Source organism: Halictus rubicundus, chromosome 4 (genome assembly GCF_050948215.1).
Source record: "Halictus rubicundus isolate RS-2024b chromosome 4, iyHalRubi1_principal, whole genome shotgun sequence".
In the NCBI taxonomy this organism is placed as follows: Eukaryota; Metazoa; Arthropoda; class Insecta; order Hymenoptera; family Halictidae; genus Halictus; species Halictus rubicundus.
In genome coordinates this window covers 17,920,544-17,942,750 of record NC_135152.1, presented here as the reverse complement: position 1 = coordinate 17,942,750, position 22,207 = coordinate 17,920,544, and the positions used below count along the sequence as shown (strand labels likewise).

At 44.7% G+C, this 22,207-nt stretch overlaps 1 protein-coding gene across 9 annotated transcripts in view; it reads right to left on the bottom strand.

Annotated features, from left to right (window-relative positions):
• The window catches only part of LOC143353690 (uncharacterized), a 205,786-nt gene that overhangs the window by 3,114 nt on the left and 180,465 nt on the right, over positions 1-22,207 (bottom strand). For all 9 annotated transcript variants that reach the window (XM_076787196.1, XM_076787197.1, XM_076787189.1 and 6 more), the window contains 10 exons: positions 4,652-5,464; positions 3,802-4,344; positions 2,843-3,617; positions 2,552-2,725; positions 2,265-2,435; positions 1,486-1,797; positions 1,001-1,322; positions 642-888; positions 367-550; positions 49-265 (listed from right to left, as the gene is read on the bottom strand). In XM_076787196.1, coding sequence (XP_076643311.1) covers positions 49-265; positions 367-550; positions 642-888; positions 1,001-1,322; positions 1,486-1,797; positions 2,265-2,435; positions 2,552-2,725; positions 2,843-3,617; positions 3,802-4,344; positions 4,652-4,977 — 3,271 coding nt within the window. In that variant the 5' untranslated portion in view covers positions 4,978-5,464. The remainder of the gene's footprint in view (positions 1-48; positions 266-366; positions 551-641; positions 889-1,000; positions 1,323-1,485; positions 1,798-2,264; positions 2,436-2,551; positions 2,726-2,842; positions 3,618-3,801; positions 4,345-4,651; positions 5,465-22,207) is intronic.

The following is a 22,207-nucleotide window of genomic DNA, read 5'->3' as shown; positions in this document are numbered from 1 at the left end:
TTAACTTAGTAGGTGATGCTTGTGAAAGAAGGCACATGCGCATCTTACCTAAAGCTGTTGCACCTTGATTGCAAGTATGATCGGGGGTAGCTCCATGCTCTAGAAGTAGTCTGACAATGGCAGCATGTCCTTGCCAGGCTGCAGAATGAAGAGGAGTTCGATTCTCGTTGTCGCAGGCGTTTACATTGGCAGCACCTTCTGTCAACAGTAGGGCTACCATCTCAACGTGTCCTTGCCAAGCACTCACATGCAGAGGTGTTCTTCCCTGCAGAGTTGCAATGTATTTATTGATTTGGATCCTCGATACATGAATAGAAATCGACGAGGAAAACTAATATTAGAATGAAAATTCACATGGTCACTCACTTCTGAATCTCTACTTTCTACATCAGCGCGCGCATGTTCCAGTAAAAATCGTGCCATTGCTAGCCTATTTTCCAAGGCAAGGATGTAGAGCGTACTTCTGCCGTCCGCGTCTTTTGCGTTGACATCAGCATTGTGGGCTAATACTACCCTGACAGTGTCATAATGCCCTTCCAAAGCTGCAAGTCTGTATTCAGTTTTATTGATAAAAGAATAGTTTATAAAATGGACGGTAGGAGAACATTTTAATGCTCAGGAGACTAAAACTAGAGGAGCACCTTAGAGCAGTCTTCCCATCGTGAGCGTGTTGATCAATCGGTGCGCTATGTTGATCTAATAGTCTCTCAACGAGCGTATAGTGTCCCTCTTGCGCTGCAAGCATCAAGGCTCCCTTCCCGTCATTGTCCGTTTCATCAATTTTGGCACCAGCTTCCAGCAATGCTTCGCAAACATCAATGTGACCTTCGAAAGCCGCGTAGTGCAGGGGTGTCCAGCCTGAATTGTCTCTATGTTGTTCATCTAAGCCTAGAATTTTGTAATCTTTATTTTTCTCTTTTCTTTCAATTATAATACTCGATTCATAATTGTCCTGGCAAGAGCGAAATAGTATATGCGATGTTGGAGCAGGGATCTGTACCTCTGTCTAGTAATTGCTTCACCACATCAGTGCCACCTTGGGCAGCAGCCACACTGAGGACGGTCCTGCCCTCGTTATCAATGCTGTCAACGTAACATCCCCAGAATAACAGAAGGGCAACAACCGATCCATGACCCATACTGGCTGCTGCCCACAAAGGTGTGCGCCCAGTAGCGTCGCAATGATCCACGTCCGCCTCGTATTCCAAGAGCAGTTCACAGACATCTCTGTGACCTTCGAATGCTGCTACCAGCAACGGGGTCATTCCGTCTTTGTCTTGATGATCAACTGCAGCTCCCCTCTCCAGTAATATTGTGACCACCTGTGACGGAGAGTAACGTTGATTCATTTAGATGTAAAAACCAATTGTGTGATTTACATATGTATTCTGGTATTAATCTAATAAACCATATTGTTCCGATGCCTCCGAACACAAAACAGAACAGTAAATATTAACGCGTGTTGTTCTTATTAGATAGACGAACCTTTGCATAGCCATGATTGGAAGGGACACACAAAGCAGCGACACTGAGTGCTGTTCTACCGTCGCTATCGGCATGATCGATCTCTGCCCCGAAGTCTAGAAGGTGTTCGACTATCTCACTATGACCCATGTAGGCAGCAGCAATTAAAGCGGTTCTGCCTTCGTCATCCGTTCTGTTGACGTCGGCGCCGTGCTGCAGAAGCGCTTTAACGATGTCTTCGTGGCCACCCCACGCAGCTGCTCTCAGAGCCGTTCGTTGATCCCAGTCAGCGCAATCCACTATCGCACCGTGCTCCAACAGCATTTCGACCACCTACGTGATTACGTGCGTTCTTTGTTACCTTTTTATTTATGATACAGTATTACAAGGTACCTCACCTGGCCTCAGCACTTTAAACATATCCTAGTCATGTGTTCCTCTAAATGTTTTTCTATTATCAATAGTAAGCGAGACCAAAGTTAGGTGGGGTGCTCTGTATATTAGCTACTAGACGCTAGTAATTGAAAGTTCAGTTACTATACACGGCGGACTATACAGGGTGTTCACGCTATTACTAACCGGCGTGTTCCTTGCAAATAATAAATATTAGACAAAGAAAATGAAATAGGAAAATGTAATACTGTTTTTTGCAAGCAACGCAGCGACAGGGACCGAGAGAATCTGACAATTTATGGGTCCAGAAAGGACACAGAGATACACATGATACTCACAACGGTTATACACATGCCTATCGAGTGCTGAAAAATTGTACGCGTTATTGATTTTCTAACGTGAATCACCTGAGTGTGTCCTCCCCAGGCTGCAGCTCTGAGGGCGGTCCAACCATCGCAATCCGCATGATCCGCGCAGGCACCAGCAGCCAGAAGCACACGGACCACATCTGCGTAGCCGTGTCTGGCGGCTAAGTTCAAAGGTGTCTGACCGTGGCGGTCTGTAGCTTCCAGTTTCGCCTGTAACGGTGAGAAATTCTTAATATACCACGCGGCGACCGCAGCTATGCTCTAGTTTAATTACATTTAAATGTTCTTAGAGGATGAGCTTATTACGTTGGTAAATGGAAATTCACCTGAGGGCATGTTGTTAAAGCCAACTCCAACAAAGATGCATTACCATCTGCAGCAAGTGTGTGCAGCACTGTTCGTCCGCAAGAGTCTGTTTGATTGATGTCTCCGCTCTCGCCGAGTAGTTCCGTTAACGGCTCGCTGGGAGACTCATCCATTGGGCTGACATCTTGCGAGACCTTTCGCAACAAGGTAAGATAATTGTTATTTAATCTTGTGATTCCATCTTTAATTATAATGGTGCACTTACACAAACCGCTAAATGAAGAAAGATTATACTGAATACGCATGTATACCTGACTAGAAGAAACAGCATCCTTGTTGGCTTCGTCTTCCACAACCTTCTCAGACGGTTTAGCTCCAGCGTCGATAAGTAATCTCAGTAGTTTAACTTCTTGCCTGGGCCAAAGGATACACTCGGAGCTGTCTAGGTAGCAATCTTCGATGGGTGCTCCGCTGCCAACCATCCAGAGTACCTGAAGGCTATGAACATCCAAATTGCAGTTCGCGGTTGCTACATTGGTAATAGATCGTTGGAGGTGCTGTCCCAGCACACAGATCTCATCGGGATTTAGGTCTGGCCCGCGAAGGGTGTAGTATGCAGCTAGCATGGCGTGGCCCTCGATGGCGGAACAGAGATACTTTTGGGTACAGTGTTTGACGTCGAGCAGCCATTCGGCGAAGCTATGGTGGAACAGCATCAGCGCGCCAGCACGGGACACCGAGATGACTCTTCGTAAGAGATGGAGGCGTCGGTTAAAGTCTTCCATGGTGATGCCTGTGCAGGCGGTTTTCACGCATTTGTAGAGGATCTCTTGAGTGATAGGCAATTTGGCAGCGAGAATCACGTTCAGCAGCGGCTGGACTTTGGCGAATTGCTTCCTGCTGAAGAGTCTTTGGCACAGCCAAAGGTAGAGACCGTTCAGTGTACCTGGTATCTCGCGGACCTCCCGCAGAACGATGAAGTTCTCGGCCACGCCGTCGAGAACCTTTTCCAGGTACAGAAAACAGCCGTTGCTCTTGATGTGTAGCTGGTTCAGCATCTCGGCCGTGTCGCACGAGATGTGCTGCCTGAACAAACGAAAGACGACCGTTGGTTCCTCGGCTACAATAAACTAAGGCAGGTACGTCACCATTGAAACAAGAGAATGTAAGGAACATCGTATGATAGAAGGACAATGTTTTGCAACGATTCAAAGAGATTATATCCTACGATCCGTTTTTATCAAAGCGCAACAATGACATCTTCGTTTACCTGAGCGCATCTTCTTGATCCAGCCGAGCAAGAATGTACTGCTGAACGTCTCGGACCACATGGGACTTCCTCAGATCGTCCAACGAGATCTTACGGAATCCAGTGAACATCCTCGAGATCGTTTTGCTCTGACGTCGAGCAGTACAAACCAGCAGCAACCATTGCGGGAAGAGGTGGTGGTGATTGGCCAACAGTTCGGCAATTGTCCTACTAACGTTCTCATTCTCCCTTCTCGAGTCTCTGGTACCGGTCTGCGGAGGATTCAGGGTCTGACCCTCGTCGATGGAGTCGACCAGCAGGAACAAGCAGCTCTTTGGCGGTTCGACTTCTAACAGGGGGAACAGGAGTGCCTTCTTCAACGCGTCATCGGGATCTCTGTCGAGGACGTCCGGTTGCAATGCGGCCTGTATCTCTGGGTCTGTTCGGAGTTTCTCGGCATAGGCTTCCGCCACCGCTTCTCTGGAAGTTAACGGGATCGTGGAGGCGTTGTTGGTGGTGGTTGTCGTTGCGGTGCTGCCGGGTGTCGGCGAGTTTGGCGACGCCCTGCAGAAAACGAGACCGAGCTGAACAGTGTTCTTCCATGCTGCATGGAATCTGACGAATCAGTGTGAAGCCAGGAGCAAGGTAAAAGGAAAGAGTACAGCGTTTACCGCTGTATCTTTGAAACAAGATAACAAAATGATAACTCACCACCCCCCTATTTTTACATAGACTACCACAAATATATTTCAATTTCAGTAAAATCCGCGACATGGTGCAAAAAAGTTATTCGCTTCACATGGAATGATTCGAAAGGAGGAGTCACGTTCTAGTAAGGACTTTAGCAGAGAGTGGAACGTTGATCACCAACCTGTGAATCCCATCCGAGCTAGCCTGTAGAAGCTGAGCGACCAAAGACCTGACGAACTGCGCCGGCGACAAGGAAGCTTCGCTTCTGGCTTGGCAGAAGTGCCTGGCGAGCAGTCTCCTGTTCAAGGACCTCTGGTGTCTAGCGTTCGCGCTGGTGGACGGCCAGGCTAGCTCGGCGCAGAGCGCGGTCTTTCCGCTTCCTGGTCCACCGACGATCAGCGCGCCGCAGGTCTTCGAGGCTGGCCTCTGCTCCAGGCAATGGGACAGCTTGACGAACGCCCATTCGCGGCAGAAGAATCGCTTCTTCTCGATCACCGGCGCCGCCATTCTCGGGCTCTTGGACTCCCTCGTTTTGTAACGCTTAACCGATAAACTGGATACTAGTAAACTTGGTGATATTACACTTCGTTGCTCGTCAGGATTCTGTACATGTCGATCTCCGAGGAGATCTCCGCTGTCATATCAAAGTTTTCGATAGTTCAAGTTCGAAGTAGGTCGTGCGTCGGGAGGAAAGAAGAGATATATCAGGCCGTTGGTAGGATGATCCTGTACGTCGTCGATTGGTATTCTAGGCGTCTGTGGCTCTCACCGAATCAACACCCAGTATTCGAAGCCCAACGAATCGGCGGAGAATAGCCTTCCAGCCGAGTCTAGATTAGCCGCAACGTGCCGCAACTATGCTCGATGTCCGTGTACTCTGACGAGGAGTCGTTGGTCGGAGCCCCAGGGGGCTCTGAGGCTTCCTCGGCCTCCATTCAGCCTTCTCATCGCCTCGTCGCGGACCAGCACCGCGTTTCGTATCGTTGCATTCTACCTGGAACACCGGGAACAACAACGTTTTTATTAGACCCTGCGGGATGTCGCGAGACTTCTTCATTTATACTACAGGGAGGACACCTTGATTGGTACACCCTCTTCTCGGGGACATCTCGAACGCGGAATTAAGAGAGCAAGTCTAGCTAACATAATTAAAGGGTGCTCCGTTATTTCCCTCGGTAATGGTTTGCATCGAAAGCACGCTAAATCGCTGGAAGAAGCTTCTCACATTCAGTGTGCCTTGGCTAGGAGTACGAATTTTTAGAAATATCAAATTTGACGACACTTCTTAAGGAGTCTTTAAGTTAATCAAACAAAAGTTGTAAAGTTAGGATTTTTCATTAATACTGATTTGTATAATACCCCATGGAGATGGGAAATGGATCCAAACTCAATTTACTGAAAGGAGAAATTAATTGTTGAGCAAATTCAAAGTAGGCCAACACTTTTTAAAGAGCTGAAAAAATTCAGCTGTGTAAATCTAACTCGTTTTGACGCGTACAAGGAGGAGCAGAGAATTTTTGTGTGGTCGAAGAACAATACTGTTAAAAAGTACGAAATTCGTTGGGCTTTCCCATGGTTGTTGGCGTTATTTACGATTCAACGGGATTCGGTATCCTTATCCGAAAGCGAGGCGTTTAATTCGAATTCTTCGCGGGACGAAAGTGAAATTCTGTCGCGTCTGATGGAAAGCTCGAATTCCGCCGCCGAGTTCCTCGCGACGTGGCGGACGATCTAAAATTCGCATTAAATGGCCGTAATAATTGTCTGTCCGCAGGAGGAAGCGAGGAGATGGAATTACTAGAAGGACTCCAGACGAGCGAGAAGCGAGGATGGGTTAATGACAAACTAGTTCCCCTAATGAGAAGGAGATCCGCACGGATCTTGGTGGCGGACTTTTCTAATTATTAACGTTGTTTACGCCCGGTGAGTCTTCTCCGTGTAAATCCTGACTGCTCGTAATTGCGCGAGAAAGTGGAAATTCGCCTCCACGTTAGTCACTACAAAGCACCGAACAATTTCTCTCATTTGATTTTCTCTCCTTTACATCGCTGATCGTTGCCTGTTACGTCGCCAACCACTCGGAAGATATACGTTCTTTGTGCTCTGTTCATTGCTAAGTTAAAGCCACTGTTAAAATGAATATGTATTGTTACATTACTATTATCGAATGAAGCTTACTCGACGATACATTTATTGTGAGACGTCGGTACTTTTAACACGTCAGGGTACCTTGACCCCTTAAATGCACAATTTTCAATCATTTTTAAATATTGGATTTATTGAAACTATAAAACTCCATTACAACTGGCAAATAAATAGCTTAATGTTAACCCAATGATTTTACAGTTTTAGCAATATTTTTAAAATAATATATCCAATAATATACCCACAGAAATAAGTTTGCTAAATGATTTCTCATGTAAGCATCCTTGGAATCTTAATAATTTGAAATTAAACATATTAGAACCCGTCATTTTGACGGGTCCCGTAAACTTAGTGTTGAATCAATAACAATCCCAGCAACAATAATCCGAGCAAGTATTGTATTCCAGCAGCGAGCATACGAGTATATCGAGCCCTATCCCTATAGGCGGCGAACGATGCGCGTCCCCGGTATCATACATCGAACCTTTCAGGTTCTCCTCCACGAGGACGAGTAATTAGGGTGATCCGACTCTTGGATAACGGCGTGATTATGCGATGGAATCGGTGAAAGGGAGGGGAGAGGTTCGCGCTCTCATACGCGATTCATAATTATCGCGGCGCCCGTTCTTTTCCTCGGCGAGGACGAGTCCACCAGGCCGGGTGAGGGGGGAGGGGGAGGAAATTAACTAGACGCGCGCGTAATTAAAGCAATTTGTCAGGGGACACCCCCGATGATGCAAATTACGAGCGACGTTTCCGAGATGATTGTCGCGACGCCGCTTGTTACGACCGCGCGATGAGCGGGCCTGTTGTTTTCATGGTATTGTTGATGGTTACTTCGCGCGGCGGAGTTGCCGGTTTAACGATCGAACGCGTGATCGTCAGAGGGCACATGCGTAACACAGAATATTCGCGAAATTCCGTGATTTACATTACGTTAGAGCGAACGTAGAACTTTCGCGTTGTTGATCTTGCGTTACATTTCAATTATTCTTACCGTACCTACTTCAGGTTTTACTTTATTTCTCACAAAACATCGTCGTTCGCTTAAGAAATTTATGCAGCGGACGGTGTAACAGCTGCAGACTTAAACAATCTGTCGAATCTGTAATAATAAAGTAAAGCTATGTCCACACTGAAGCAAAAACGAGCAACTTTTTAGTTGATGTTGTATCTTTAAAAAGTCGCTTCTGTTATCGAGTAGAGGGAAAAGAAGGCAGCAAGAGGCAACGAGGAGTCGCTCGATGCTGTTTCAGAATACAGCAAGCAGAAATCTGAGATAGCAATTTCGTTTAACCCTCCGACAGCAGATCCCAGGTTTACTCTGATCCAGGGTATCGAAATCGTTATTCGATTATTCAGATGCCGGCGAATTAATTAAATGAACAGCTGGATAGAATGTTTAACAAAATCAGTTTCTGAGTTTACTATATTAGTAAGAAAGACATATGTTGCATTTTATAATAGAAATAATAAACTCCACTTTACTGCAACTTCACTTCACTTCAGGGTCTCACAAATTTTTAATAAACAAACGCGTGCCACCTACGCAGAGTAAGGGTTTTAAGAAGCCGCTGGAGATACGTTTTGCAGTAATATATACGGTCGTCAAGGTGTTAATAGTGGACATAAATTTCAATGTAATCCCCGTATCCACGAATAAAGCTCGAAAGACTTAAACGCGGGCATTTGCCGTCGACCTCGGCAGCGATATTATTCGAGAAGTTCCGGGAACATTCGGATCCGATCGAGAGGAAATCGCGTCGTGACCTCTGTATTTAGATACACCGAGTTGACGGGATCGGCAATTCGTACGCGGAGGTATAACGGATGTTATTTCAGTTGCATGAACCGTCGGCAATAGCAAGAAAGTAATCGCTTCGGTGCGGAATGAAAAACCGCTTACGTACGGATAAATTTGCTCCGGAATGAATTTGGGTACATTGAAGGACATTTGCAGAAAAACGTACGGAATTTTTCATGTGTTGAATTTTGGAGAAATATAAGTCGGCGCAATATTTTGTATCGAGAAGAAAGGTTTGAAGTTGACCCTTGAATGCCGACATTACAACAGTACGATTAGGGTAGAACCTCGTTTACTGCACGGTACTACGAGGTAGTCAAGGTTTTGGATTGTGGGCAGTGGATTGAAGTACAACATTTTTGGGATACCCTGTATAATGCAGTGAAAAATTGTATATTGTATATTACATATTATCGTGGTAAAATATTTTGTGCATGACACGTTCATCGGTCAACGGCACAGTATGGAAATACAACAGAAAATGTTTGCATTCGCAAAGGATGAAGCACATGGGTCGAAAGTGACCCCGTATCGGCATGCTATGTCACAGTATTCGGTCGACGGTGTTCCATGGTTAATAGACAGTATTCCGGGGGAATGAGGATTTAGTAGGAAGTTAGCGGACTGTGTTCGTTCCCGCTATTTTGTCACTTAGAATCGTCAAGGGAGGCGTCCGGACGCGAGCACGTTCTTGAATCCCGGCACGATTTTAACGAACCCCGTTTCAATCCGGCGCCGGAGGATCGCAGGCGGCGCGTAAACGGGTTTCCACGGGTTCCGCGCGTTTTAATTGCTGTAAATCTGTCCCACGTCGGGCGTGAGAGAGCTCCGCGAAAACGTGGGGGTGCGTTTGTTCTCCCTTAAGGTCGATTCACATTAGAGACACGGTCGCCACCCCTGCGATACACAGAGCGTGCGGGCTGCATGCGCCAAATATTTTCAAAGTTCGACTAGGTGAGCTAACAAGATGGGCTAGATAACCCGGAAATGGGAAACATTTTCAAACTATGCTTACAACCCCGTATTTTGTGCTAGAATTTGAATTTAAGGGGTGTTATCCCTTAAGATAATTGTTTTTTATTTCCCTTAGGAGATTTGGATTACCGTATGATTACTTCCCAGCTACGACGATTAAAATTCCTTTGTCTCTGGCCAGTGCATAGAAGAGGAAAGAAAATTTATGTTTGTTTTATGACTGAGACTTTTACTCTAACGATTAACACGTTAACTGTCAAAACACGGCCCAATTCGACGCACCGGTAAGGTGTGTGCATAAACACACGTTTATTCTCGTGTGAATAAACCTTTAGGTAGTCCACTTGTTTCTCTCTCCTCGCTTCCATCGTGCGGCGATCAATTGTTCGAAACCCTCGCGGACGACTCTCGGAGATATCCGAAAAACGCAATTAAAACAGATCGTCTGGATCTCCGTACAATAAAGTCAAAATGTAAAAGTCGCGACGAGTGGTGGGCGTGATTCGCTGAATTATTATTGCGTCTTACTCAAATGCTAAAAGTAATACAACTGCCCCAACATGGAGGATATAATAATTGATTAATTCTGAAAGCCATAGATTAATCCTGATATTTAAATTATTATTATTATGTCGAGAAGATCTATATTTTTCTTAGGGGCTCTTTGCTCGCAATTTGAGGTCTCCAGTATTTTCCAGAGGGTGACGGAGCGGTGGATCCAAAATGGTGGCTATCAGGCGGATGTTTGACATCCGCTGCCAGTGGATCGTCACTCTAGTCAAGATTTATTGGTCCAAATGGCGACCATGGCAGGTCTAGGGTTCGCGGGGACCACGAGGATTCGGTATCAGTTGTGACATTTCAAACACGATAAGGCGAAACCGCCACCATGGACAGTACGGTCGACGATAAATTTTGAATGCTGCACGTACGCGCGCGCGACAATGAAGAGATGATTCACGGGTGTCGTGTAATTTGAGCAAAGCGGCATGATCGTGGGAGGTCTCGCGTTGTCCTCTTTAACGACTGGTTTAATCACGACCCGGCGACGCGTGTGTGCGAACGCGCGTCCGAGGACGAGGAACTTTTTAGCATATGAAGATTTATTGGACTAGATGGAAGTAGAATGCACGTTAAAAACCAGATACATGTACACGACACAGTGGAATATAATTCACGGCGCGAAAGAAATATATTGCTACTAGGAGCGTAAAAATACTTTAAACATCGTTTCATCCGGAACGAAGGCCAATCCTGAAGAACTCTAAAATCTGTATACGGAGTCATAACTTTTAGTGGAAACTTAAAAATTAATGTTCATGGCGATGTGCTGAGCAAATCAAATTTTAGTAGGTCCTGCCAGATGCCGCAAAATTGAAACGTTAAATGCTATAATAAATCGACTGCGCACTTTGTGCATTTATGCCAGACAGCAATAAGAGAAGCTAGTTTTCGTAACAGTAAAATCATGAGAAGAGTTTCAGAATAAATCTACACATATTATTATCGAAAGGGTGATATATTGACTCTCTATAATCCTATAGAATTTCTGTTATGAATATAACAAAATTCACTTAAAACACAGTAAATATCATCCTGAAGACACGAACTAACAATAAATCCACAGTTTAAGCCAGAGGAGTTGAATTTATTCTGATGTGCGAAATAAGAATTGAGCCGCCGATTTGCCAAATCGATTAACTCCACAAAATGAAAAAATTGATTATCGATCGGTACTTGTAATGGGAGAGAGATCGATCCGCAGAGACTCGAATTCCCGGAAACAAGAGAGTAGGAGGTTGCAGGTTCCTGACCGAGATCGAAGGCTACTCAATCTCGATGGATGAAGACGTATCCCAGGACCGAATCTGCAACATCTGTACAAGCTTATTCGTGTCAGATGATGAGCCGGGATACCGGTGGCAACGGGACGACACTGACAAGATTGGGGTTGCCCTGGAGTCCCCGAGGTCGTCTATCCGTCGTGAATTTAATGAACGGAGTGCATCGTCGCGGGCTAGACATGCCTCTGTCCAAATACGGGTGGCACCACTGTTCTGCCTGGCAGCCTCAAGTGGGTCAAGTCTGCCTTGACTTCGCTTTGTATGAATTTTAAACAGCCGCCGCAGCCGGATCGGGGCTTTTGCAACATTTATGCCCGGTCGCGAGCTGCTCCGACATCCCCACGGACGGATGTTTTAATACCTTCGCTATCGGGCGCGCGAGTGCCAAGAAAATGTTACTCAGCTACCTAGCTCCATACTAATTAGGAGACGAACCCCGCTCGGCGGACGTCCGATCGGAAAAACTGGAAATATATTGCAAACGGCGATAGAAACGGCAGCTCCGAGAAATTCTATAGAGGATCCTGGAAATGGTTTCAAATTCGATCGAATTTGGGAGATTGAAAGGCATAACTCTTCATTTTCGACCGTCGATACCGAACGTGAGGGCTAACGTGAAACAGAGAATTTTTCATATTTTTCGGGAACTCTGCAAAGCTGACTATTTTCAACGTCTGCGGTTCTGTCTCTATTTTAACTGTCAGACGGCGGACCATTCAACTAGACTACGGATTTGTATGCAAAATGAAAATTGTTTGCATTCGTTGTAAGATGCACGAGATGTGTAGACATCACAATTTCCTTTCTTAACACTAAATCTACCTAGCCCTGAAAGTAACTGCTACATATTGCCTTGTAAAAATAACAAGACCGAATTTATTTCGACTTTGTCCGGTTCTTCTTGTAATACGTGCTGTACTAAAGATATTTATTCGATCATTTCCCACGAAAGCGTCTTTATAACTTCAATTATTGTAAAATATTGGGGTCAGTGTTAACCATCTTAAATAGTCCAAAATTATACGACAGTACTATTCAATTGTTTGAACGTTCTCATAGTTTCGCACTTGATCTAATTATCGTAAATTCATCAAATCCGCCGTATATACTTCAGACACGGCCGTTAAAAGCCGCGATGCTCTGCGTCTGAAGCGAAATCGATACTAGCTAGCTGGAGACGTCGATGGAAAAAGTGCAGCCCTTCTAGACGATTGCTAAACAAGCACGCGCAAGACCGGAGGACAATCCGCTCGTGAAATCGAGTCCTCGTTGGTGTCTTGCAAAATTGAGCTACCCCTTGTCGTTTCACTGTCGACGATAATGGCCTCGAAAGCTTCCCGCCCTCCTCGCAGCCTCCCCTGACCTGGTCCCGCAGTTCCCATTCAGGTGAGACATCTCAATTTGCGTGGTTCGTCGGCCACCATCTCCGACAGGTGAGCCCGCCGCTTTATTAAGTAGTGAAATTCGCGCGGCAAGTGGAACGAGCACTGTCATTCCGGCGAAACTAACTTCGGCTCGATTCCCTTTCTCCGCGGAGATTTTGATCCTCATTGTGTTCGGAACGCAACCCCCCGTCGACGGTCCCATTAACCATTCCCGTCTCTCTTTTCTCATTTCTCGCGCGCTCTGTCTTTCTCTCGCTGCCTTTTTCTGTCTCGCACCCCCCCCCCTCCTCGTCCTCGGCCCTCATCTCTCCCCTTTGAATCAGCCTAGCCCCGCTGTTATCGTCGCAGGCAATCGCGGCTGCTGAACCAACGTCGTCGACGGTTTCCACCGTTTTCCTTACGCGCGCCAACTAATCGGTCCGTTGCTGACGCTGGAATCGTTTCCCGATCCGTTCTCTGACGGACGACACCGGCAAATGGCCGAATTTATTTTTTTCAATTTTCTGAGGTCCAAGTTTCGGGCTGATTTCTCCTTCGATTTGCAAGATACGATTACGAATATTATTTAAGGTTGACTTAAAGAAGTTCGGATTCTGTCGTAACGAATACTGATTTCTCGGGGGACTGTTTCATCGGTTCAATTTCGTTCCTCGCCGAATATGGTCGTCGACGTTCATCTCGAATTGACTGTTAATCACGAACAAGACACGGCGGCCTGATACCATTAGCAGTGTACCTCGGGTTTAGCATCGAGCGTTCTAACCAGCCGGTCCATTATGTCGCGAATACGAAAGGACTGAAGAAATTGTACGAGATGAAATGTCCAATTAGGGGGGGCAATTACCGGCTAACACTTGAATCGCGCACGTTCGCGAACGGCTGATCGTGGTTAATTAATGACAACAACAAAGGGGACGCGCGCGATGGGTGGCTGCAGGAGCGACGGACGAGACGAAACGAGCGATCTCAAAATTCCTGTAAACAAGGAGAAACCGTCGGTTATCTTGTTGGATCGGGGATGTGACAGGATCGTTAAACGCGATCGCGGCTGATCGTGCCGCCCGCCATATTTGGCTGATTGAGCAACGGCCTCGTTTCAGACAGGTCGGGAGACATCACTCTTAGGTCAGTCGGCTTGTACATACTCGGACCCGGCTTGTTCCGATGCGCTGCCTTAATCGGATAACCGCTCGGTATCGGCCAATTTAATTAGTATTGGAAATTGAAACGTTTTAACGGAACGGCGCTCAGATTTCGATCGGAAACGCTCAACGGGCGGGGGTCCCCGATAAACCGGGCTCTGCTGAATTCTTGAACGATCAGGGCTACCGGGACGTTCTTCAATTCATCGGGGATGAGACATGCGAATTCTTCAACTGCGGAATCTCTAGCGAATTCCCGTGAACTTTTCGAGACAGTTTATCTAATCCTTCTGTTAGATCTTCCGATTGAGCTTCTAGTCGCAGAGAGATCTCTCTCGGAAATCGTAGAATCCTGCGAGCGAAATTTCTTGGACCCTCGACATTGCTGAGTCACTGATCGAGCTCGATGTAGTCCTCTTGAATCCGAAATTTCCAAGAGAAAGACCTCCCGCGGAACTTCAGAATTTCTTCTCCCGCGGAATTCGCAAAGTAATTCTCCTGAACCGATGAGCTATCGGTCTCTGTTATTCGAACTATCAGGACCTTGAATAAGTTCTCGCTGTTTCTTCAAAAATGGCAGTAGCAGTACCCCGTTCGTGGAATTTCGAATGGTAACACACATGCAAGGTAGTAGTGTATCTAACCTTATATTTCAGTGTATGGTAGTTCACTTTAGTGTAAACAAAGCAATTTTTTCTTAGTTCTGAAAATGTCTACTTTTGTGCCAAATAAAGTGTATTTGCGGGGAATTTTATTGCACTACTTTATTCGAAAGAAATCTGCAGCTGAAGCACATAGAATTCTTGTTGAGACTTATGGTGACAATGCTTTGTCGGATACGACATGCAGAGACTGGTTTCGACGCTTCAAAAATAATGATTTTGAACTTGAGGATAAAGAACGTTCTGGCGCACCGAAAAAATTTGAAGACGAAAAGTTGGAGGAATTACTCGATCAAGACCGATGTCAGACGCTAGCAGAACTTGGAAAAACATTACAAGTAGATGAGTCAACTGTTTCATAACGTTTAAAAGTTTTAGGAATGATCCAGAAGCAAGAACATTGGGTACCGTATGAATTGAAGCCGAGAGACGTCGAACGGCGTTTTCTCACGTGTGAACTACTGCTTCAGCGGCAGAAAAAAAAATGTTTTTTGCACCGCATGGTGACTGGCGATGAAAAGTGGATACACTACGATAATCCAAAGCGTAGAAAATCGTGGGGTAAGCCCGGCCATGCATCAACATAGTCTGCAAAACCAAATATCCATGGTTCGAAGCTTCTTCTCTGTATTTGGTGGGATCAGCAGGGTGTAATTTATTATGAGCTGCTCAAACCGAATGAGACTATCACGGGGGAGCGCTATCGACTTCAATCGATGCGTTTAAGTCGAGCCTTAAAAGAAAAACGGCCGCTATACGAGCAGAGACACGACAAAGTGATTTTGCTACATGACAACGCTCGGCCTCGTGTTGCAAAACCAGTGAAAACCTACCTGGAAACGCTTCAATGGGAAGTTCTACCCCACCCGCCGTATTCACCTGACATAGCCCCTTCTGATTTTCACCTATTCCGTTCGATGGCACACGGCCTAGCTGACTAGCGCTTTCATTCTCCTGAAGAAGCTAAAAAATGGATCGATTCTTGGATAGCCTCAAAAGACATGTCGTTTTTCCGACGCGGAATTCATATACTACCAGAAAGATGGGAGAAAGTGGTCGCTAGTGATGGGCAATACTTTGAATGAAAGGTTTTTGTTCCTTATAATTTAAATAAAGCTTTTATTTTGTAAAAGAAACAGCGAGAACTTATTCAAGGTCCTGATACTAAAATCATTTTAAAAAAGATGCTGATAAGCTCGCACTTACATACAGCTCGAGACTCGGTCGAACTTGGAAGCCCTTGACGCAAGTATATTATTTTAGATTGCGCTTTCGAGTTCCTCGAAGCTCCGGTCTCGCGGTACGCGTTCCTTCGAATTAATAAACTTTCTAACACAGTGCTCCGAAATTCTCAAGCTTCGAAGAGGGTTCGTCCTAAGCCTTTCTCAAGGCTGCTAGATACAATTCTTCCAAAACTCCCTAGAACTCCGAAACTCCCGAGCAACGCGAACCGATGTGCTTCGAAAATTCGTCAACACAGTTCTCTCTTGAACTGCTGTACTCCTTTAACAGGGCCAACCGGAACCCTTAACCCTTTATTCAATGGCCAACCACTAAAATGGAGACCCCTTCAATTCTTGTTGTCCTTGAGCAGCGTTCCGTCAACATCTGAACAGGTCATCCTCCTGACCTCCTGAACGGAGCAGAGCTGAGCTAACTATGAACGATCTTTGCCGTCGGTAACCGCCGTTGAAAGCCAGCTCTGCAATATTTATAAGCCATACACGCTCGTAAATTACGAGCGGATTCTCGAGAGGAGCTTTCCGCGGGTGCCGTGTTCGGAAGTTTAATTTTTCACGGGCCGTCGATCAACAATAGATGCGATCGTTTCGTTAGAATTTCATCGAGATTCTAGATCCCGTCGGGAATACACGCACAGTTGCGAATTATTAGGGGGATCCATAAGTAATCCAATTACTTTGAGATCTAAAACAAACTTTGTAGCAAATTCAAGTTTTTATTTCTTAATTTATTATATAATGTCCATCACTATCAAGGACAGTTTGCCATCTTTCCTGCAAATTTTCAATCCCCCTCTTGTAGAAATCCAGGGTCCGTGAAGCGGAATATGACTCAAGGTGCCTCCTTACATCTTCTACAGAATGTCTTATTTCTCAAATAATGCTCCAGAGATCTGAAAAGATCAGAGGGAGCAATATCCGGTGAGTACGGGAGTGCGGTAAAACTTCCCATTGCAATTCGTAAAAGAATACGTGTTTCCTCTTCAACGATCGGTACAGAGCTAAAGGCAAAGCAAATTCTTTGTAAATAATTGATTACTTATGGATACCCCTAACATTACGAGTTATTATATTTAAGATCGCGAATGAGGAAATTCTTCAGGAGCATTTCTCACCGCATTTTGCATTCCAGCATGCAATGCAACGGTATCCGTTATTATATCGTTAAAATTGTGCCATTAATATATAAAAATCGGTAGATACAGGATATTCGAGGCACGTCTCGATAATCTGATCAATCGGCGGAGCTCTCGCGGCTGAAATTCAATATCCCAAAAAGCGCAACGTGAAACGACTCTCGTTTCCTCGTCACAAACCACCTAATAATCGGCGCGTTATTGTTATTACCGGCACGGGTAATCAAATTCATGGTCGGGAACGTATAATAGCGGTGTTTGTTCCGCACAGCCTCTGGCCGAATACGATCGTTTCTCGGCTGACTGATTGTATCTCCGCGGGCCGCGATAAGTGCAACGTATTTCCCTCGCGTGAACACCTTCCCCGCCGATAGAGACATAAGACTCGCCAGGCATTACCGTTTGAACCGTTAATTTGAAATTATAATTAGTGCCCGAATGATTTACCTCGGTCGGATCAACGGGTCCGCACGATAATTAATGGTGGATGAGAAACGGGGGCGTTCGCTTGTCATTTATACGCGAGGTATTAATTAACAAATTAATTCAACGATGCTCCGCGATTTTCTGCGCAGAGCCGGCGGATCGCTGGAAGCAACCGGTGAATTAATTGCTTGGAATATCGCCGGGGAAAATTTATTTATGTGCACACTTTCGTTTACACACCGCATAAATATTGTGCAACTGTAACTATGATTGCGTACTTTGACAATTTCTATTTTAATAATCTGAATAACGCGTTTTTAGGTCGTTTAACGCGTATCATTGCATTCGAAAGTTCTCTTCTGCTCCACACAGCTCTAAGACGAATTCATCGCGAAGAAACAACAGAGGCGTCGTATATAATGCGTCCCCAGCATTTCGAAAATCTTCCGAGAGAACTACTTTCCGTACGCAACAACCTTAATATTTCACGATGCACTATCTCGCGACGTTGATTGACGGCTCATTATTCCGTATGCGGTTCAAGTTGGAGCGTCCACGGTTGGCCGTGCTGAAATTCAGCGAATTCAAGGCCGGCGGAATTCATCATCCGGCGGCGTCTGTTATGAAAGCGGTCCAACAGTTATTAAAAAATTTCCATAATGTGCATCGCGGGGCCGGGATTTACGATTTCAGCCCTATTAAATCCCGCCTCGTCTATTCGGCGGTTTCGAGCCGTGGGTAAACGAAAGGATGGCGAGATGTGAAGAGCCGAGAAAGAGAGAGAAAGAGAGAGGCCGAGGAGAAAAACGCGAGAGAAAGAGTTAATTAACGAGTTTCGAGATATTAGAGCGATCAGGACCGAACGGAAGTCCTCGGTAATTGCGTACAATCGTTCCCGCGTATGAGATCGAGTTCACGGACCGGTTGCTTTCTAGCCGAACGAGACAGAAGAGGCGCCCGGAGTGCTCGCGACACCAGAATAATTTTTCAACGAAGCTTAATTGCACCGGACGGCCGGCGCGGATCAGCCCGGATTAAGCGCGGAGCCAATCAATCCAGCTTGTACTCGTCAAAATCGAATCGAACCCCGTACGAGCTCCGATACCGAGGCGACTTTTATTCGAGCCGCCGCTCGACTTTTACTTTTTCTCCAATTTGGTCAGATCGAACAGTGAATGGAGTGTTATTCGTTGTTAACTGTCCCGTTTCAGTAATACGCTGCTTTTTGTTGACGCCGCGAAATAAATACAATCTCTGTCGCAGCGTGGTTCGGATTTTCTGGAACAAAGCAATCAGAATAGTTTTTCCAGCGAGCACACGGTTGAATAACTGAAAACTTAGTAAATAATTGGTAGTTGATAACTATCTTTGCCGTAAAATAACAAGTCAGTTCTCGGGGACTTTACGTACGATCTACTAACTGTGAATTGTTATACCTTTGCTCTAGGAAGAAACTAAATTTTATTCTTTCTTTTTTTATGTATGTATTATTGTATGAATGTACACATAGATATAAATTTTCCTTTCTCTTCTGTGAAATGATTAATAATTCATCTATGTATATACAGTGTTTTCTCGATATCTGTCAACAGCACAGGTCTTGTCAGCGACTTATATCGTCGAGGAGATACGATTCTTTGATCCAGGCTGAATTATGTTTATTATGTTTACACTCCTCGGCGTCCAAGGACTCGCGAGCTGCGAGGCCCCACAGAGGTATACTCCGCGGTAGTGGGGATAATTCTGCGACTTTTATCAGCCTGGTATTTGCGACAAATATCGAGAAAGGACTGTACTGCGAAAAGAATATTTAAGACAATCTAATAGAACACGCAGGCATTTAAGAGGATCGTCTGAAGTTCTCGAGGTTATTATTTTCGATTTCTTGTAAATTTATTTAGCTACCCAATAGTAGTTTCAGCAATTTTCGAGGCTCCGCTCTACATCCGATTGCCACGGAAACTCGTTCTACTACATAATTCTCCATTTATTCCGATGTAATTCTACGTACTGGGAATACATTCTCTGAACTAGATGAGTAGTTATCCTCGAGCAGTTCGTATTCCACCAATCTAAAGTTCGGATACAACATCTGCATGTCTACCGAGGTGAATATCGGAGCTTCTACGTTCTACCCTCGATCATTCGTAGTGTCCCGGCAGATTGGATTGAACCGAAAATTTCGGTATGCTACATCCAGATTGAGATTGTTTCTGGCGAAAGTCCATCTTCGAGTTAATAACACTCTCCTTGAATGCCAACGATGTCCCCCCCACCCCCCTTAATTAACATCTCGACGCTTACGGAATTATAGCTCGAAATGTTCGTTTCTGGATCGTGGAAATGAATCGAAGAAATTGTACACGAAGAAATATACCTGTAAAATATTGATTGCGTTCTGTCGCTAATACGTTCTTAGATAATGAGTGTGAATAAAAATAAGTCGGAACTGCATTGTAACTGATTTTTCTCGAATTTCGCAATTCGCTGATCCGGGAAAACTTTTACGCGCTATAAGTATAGAAGGGTCTATTTATGGCTTATACATGCTTTGAAACAGCAGTTAAACGTAAAGTCGAAGAGAACTCGATTTGCATAAATGCCGGCGATCCGGTAATAGGGCGTTTGTGGACTAGAAAATAGAGCCACGAAAATACATTTGATGTCAGGTCTATTTTTATACTTCGGCGATCTCTTGGCTTTATTCTCACTATTGTTCTTAGCCGGCGAGCGGCTCGCCCCGTTGCAAATTTAATACAAATAGTTACTTTTCCCACGGATAATTGCCGCGCGGCAACGCGAATTCCATTTATCGGCGGGGCCACGCATGCATTTGCATAGGAAGTTTACGAGTTTCCATTAATCCCTCCTTCCATCCGAAGCTACCCCTACTAAAAGGGTAGTTAATCGAGTATTAATATTAATCCCGTAAACGGGTCCTGTTCCACGGCGATTATGCGAGCAAAAATTGCGGGCGACGTCGTAATGGACTTTTGCTGTTTCAAAAATTAATAAAATTGCGCTTGGCCGTTGTTTTGTAAGGGACAGTTCAATTAACCTTTCGAAACAGGGTAGTTGAACCCCTCTTGACTGCGAAGGTCTCACGTAAATCCAACCTGAACGTCAATTTTAGCATTCTCGGTTTTCACGATCAGGATTTCCAACCAACAAATCGGGAACAATCCTCTAGCACAGGTTTACTCTTTCTGAAGTTCTAATAATTTAAAATTATAAATCGTATACTTATTGTTAGAGGGCAGATTTCATATATTTATTACAGATCAAATGCAAAATGGCAAAGCATTTCAAGATTTTGAAAACAGTATTGAATTAAAACACACAAATCTTTGAAAACATAGTCATTATTGATTACAGATGAAACGAAATAAAAAATGAATAGTGTAAAATTTGAAGAAGTGGTTCGAAAGAGAACTTTCAAATTACAGTTGAGTGGAAGGGCGGCGAGAGGAAAAGACGTGATCCGGGCTAATAGAGTTAGTGGATCAACCTGTACAGAGTTCATTTCCCAACAGGGTCCCATGGTTTAAGGACCGCCCATCGCGATGGAAAATATTTGGGTGCATTACAGTGCGTCCAACGACTGGAACAGCCAGCGTAATTGCCGGCGTGCAATTGCTCTGGTTTCGGGAGTGCAATCGGTATGCTAATTAGATTACTGTTAGGTTCTCTTCGTTTCTCCTCACCTCGGTGTGCTTCGTTTCTCATCTCACACTTTTTCTCTCGCTTTTCCATCGCAGACATCGGCCCTCCACGCCATAAATTTATTTATCGCGTCGGAGAGCCACCCTTTCTGTTTTCATTCCACGGACAATTAACGCCGGTTATTATCGCGACGATTATGCGTGGATCCGTTCGTCGGGGTAGAATCTCGTCGAGCTCGCCGGGTATTTCCGTGAATTTTTGCTTAATCTTTCCTTCAGGAAATTAACAGCGCGCAAATATGGCGCGGGGGATGCTTCAGCGAAAACGCGAGAGGAGACGAGCGGCGTTTAATTTAGTCAAATAGCACTTGGAATTTAAAATGGTTCCCCGTTTCGTTAAGGTTTCTATGATCGAGAAATGATTTTTTTGGGTGAAAATTCTGCTAGACCTTTCGTGAAACGTGTAGACCAAACGAAAAATTCGGAAAGCTACGCGTTAATGTAGAAAACTTTAGCACTAAATATTCGGTTCTCGAAAAATTGTGCAAATTATATGTATACTATAATTTCCATGGAATAACTAATCGAGCTGATTAAAATAATTCTAACACATTCGTACTGTATATTTTGAAACACCGATACAACAGAGAAAAATTGGACGAAACATTTTCAGAGGAGAAACCATGAAGTATGATTAAATTTGAATGTTTCTGTCAGGAAAGCTAAAGAAACATTCAAAAAAGTCGGGAAAGTTAGTAGGTCATCCTTTTGCGAAAATATTTAGAGAAAGGTTAACAAAGTGACGGTGAAACGGCTCGAGTGTACGACGGAAGGGACTAATGAAATTTGGGGAAATTGACCGCGGAAAAAGTGCGGGCGACGTGGTCGGAAGTTTTTGAGTTTCGTTCGTTCAACTTTTTCAATTTTCGAGCGGAGTGCAGAGCCGTGTCCGATACATAGTTCCTCAGCTTGTCGAAGCACATATCCCTCGAACTTTTATCGTGTAGGTCGAGACGTTTGGTCTTTGAAACCGTTCGCAGCTATGCAAAACAGAAACTTCGTTACATTTTCGTAAATTCTTCTTTGCAAATTTCAGTCTCATGATTCTTTCTTAGCGGAAAAGAAAAGGCAATGCGAAAGAGAGGAAAACTGTGCAATGAAATGTCAACGACGTGAAAACGAGCTTATGATATACCATATCGATGTAAATTTTATTGTAATAATTAGTCTGCGGACCATTATGCGAAATAAATATTTCCTGTAATAAATCCAAATAAATTCTGTTCTTCTCTGTTGATTTTAATAGATTGAAGAT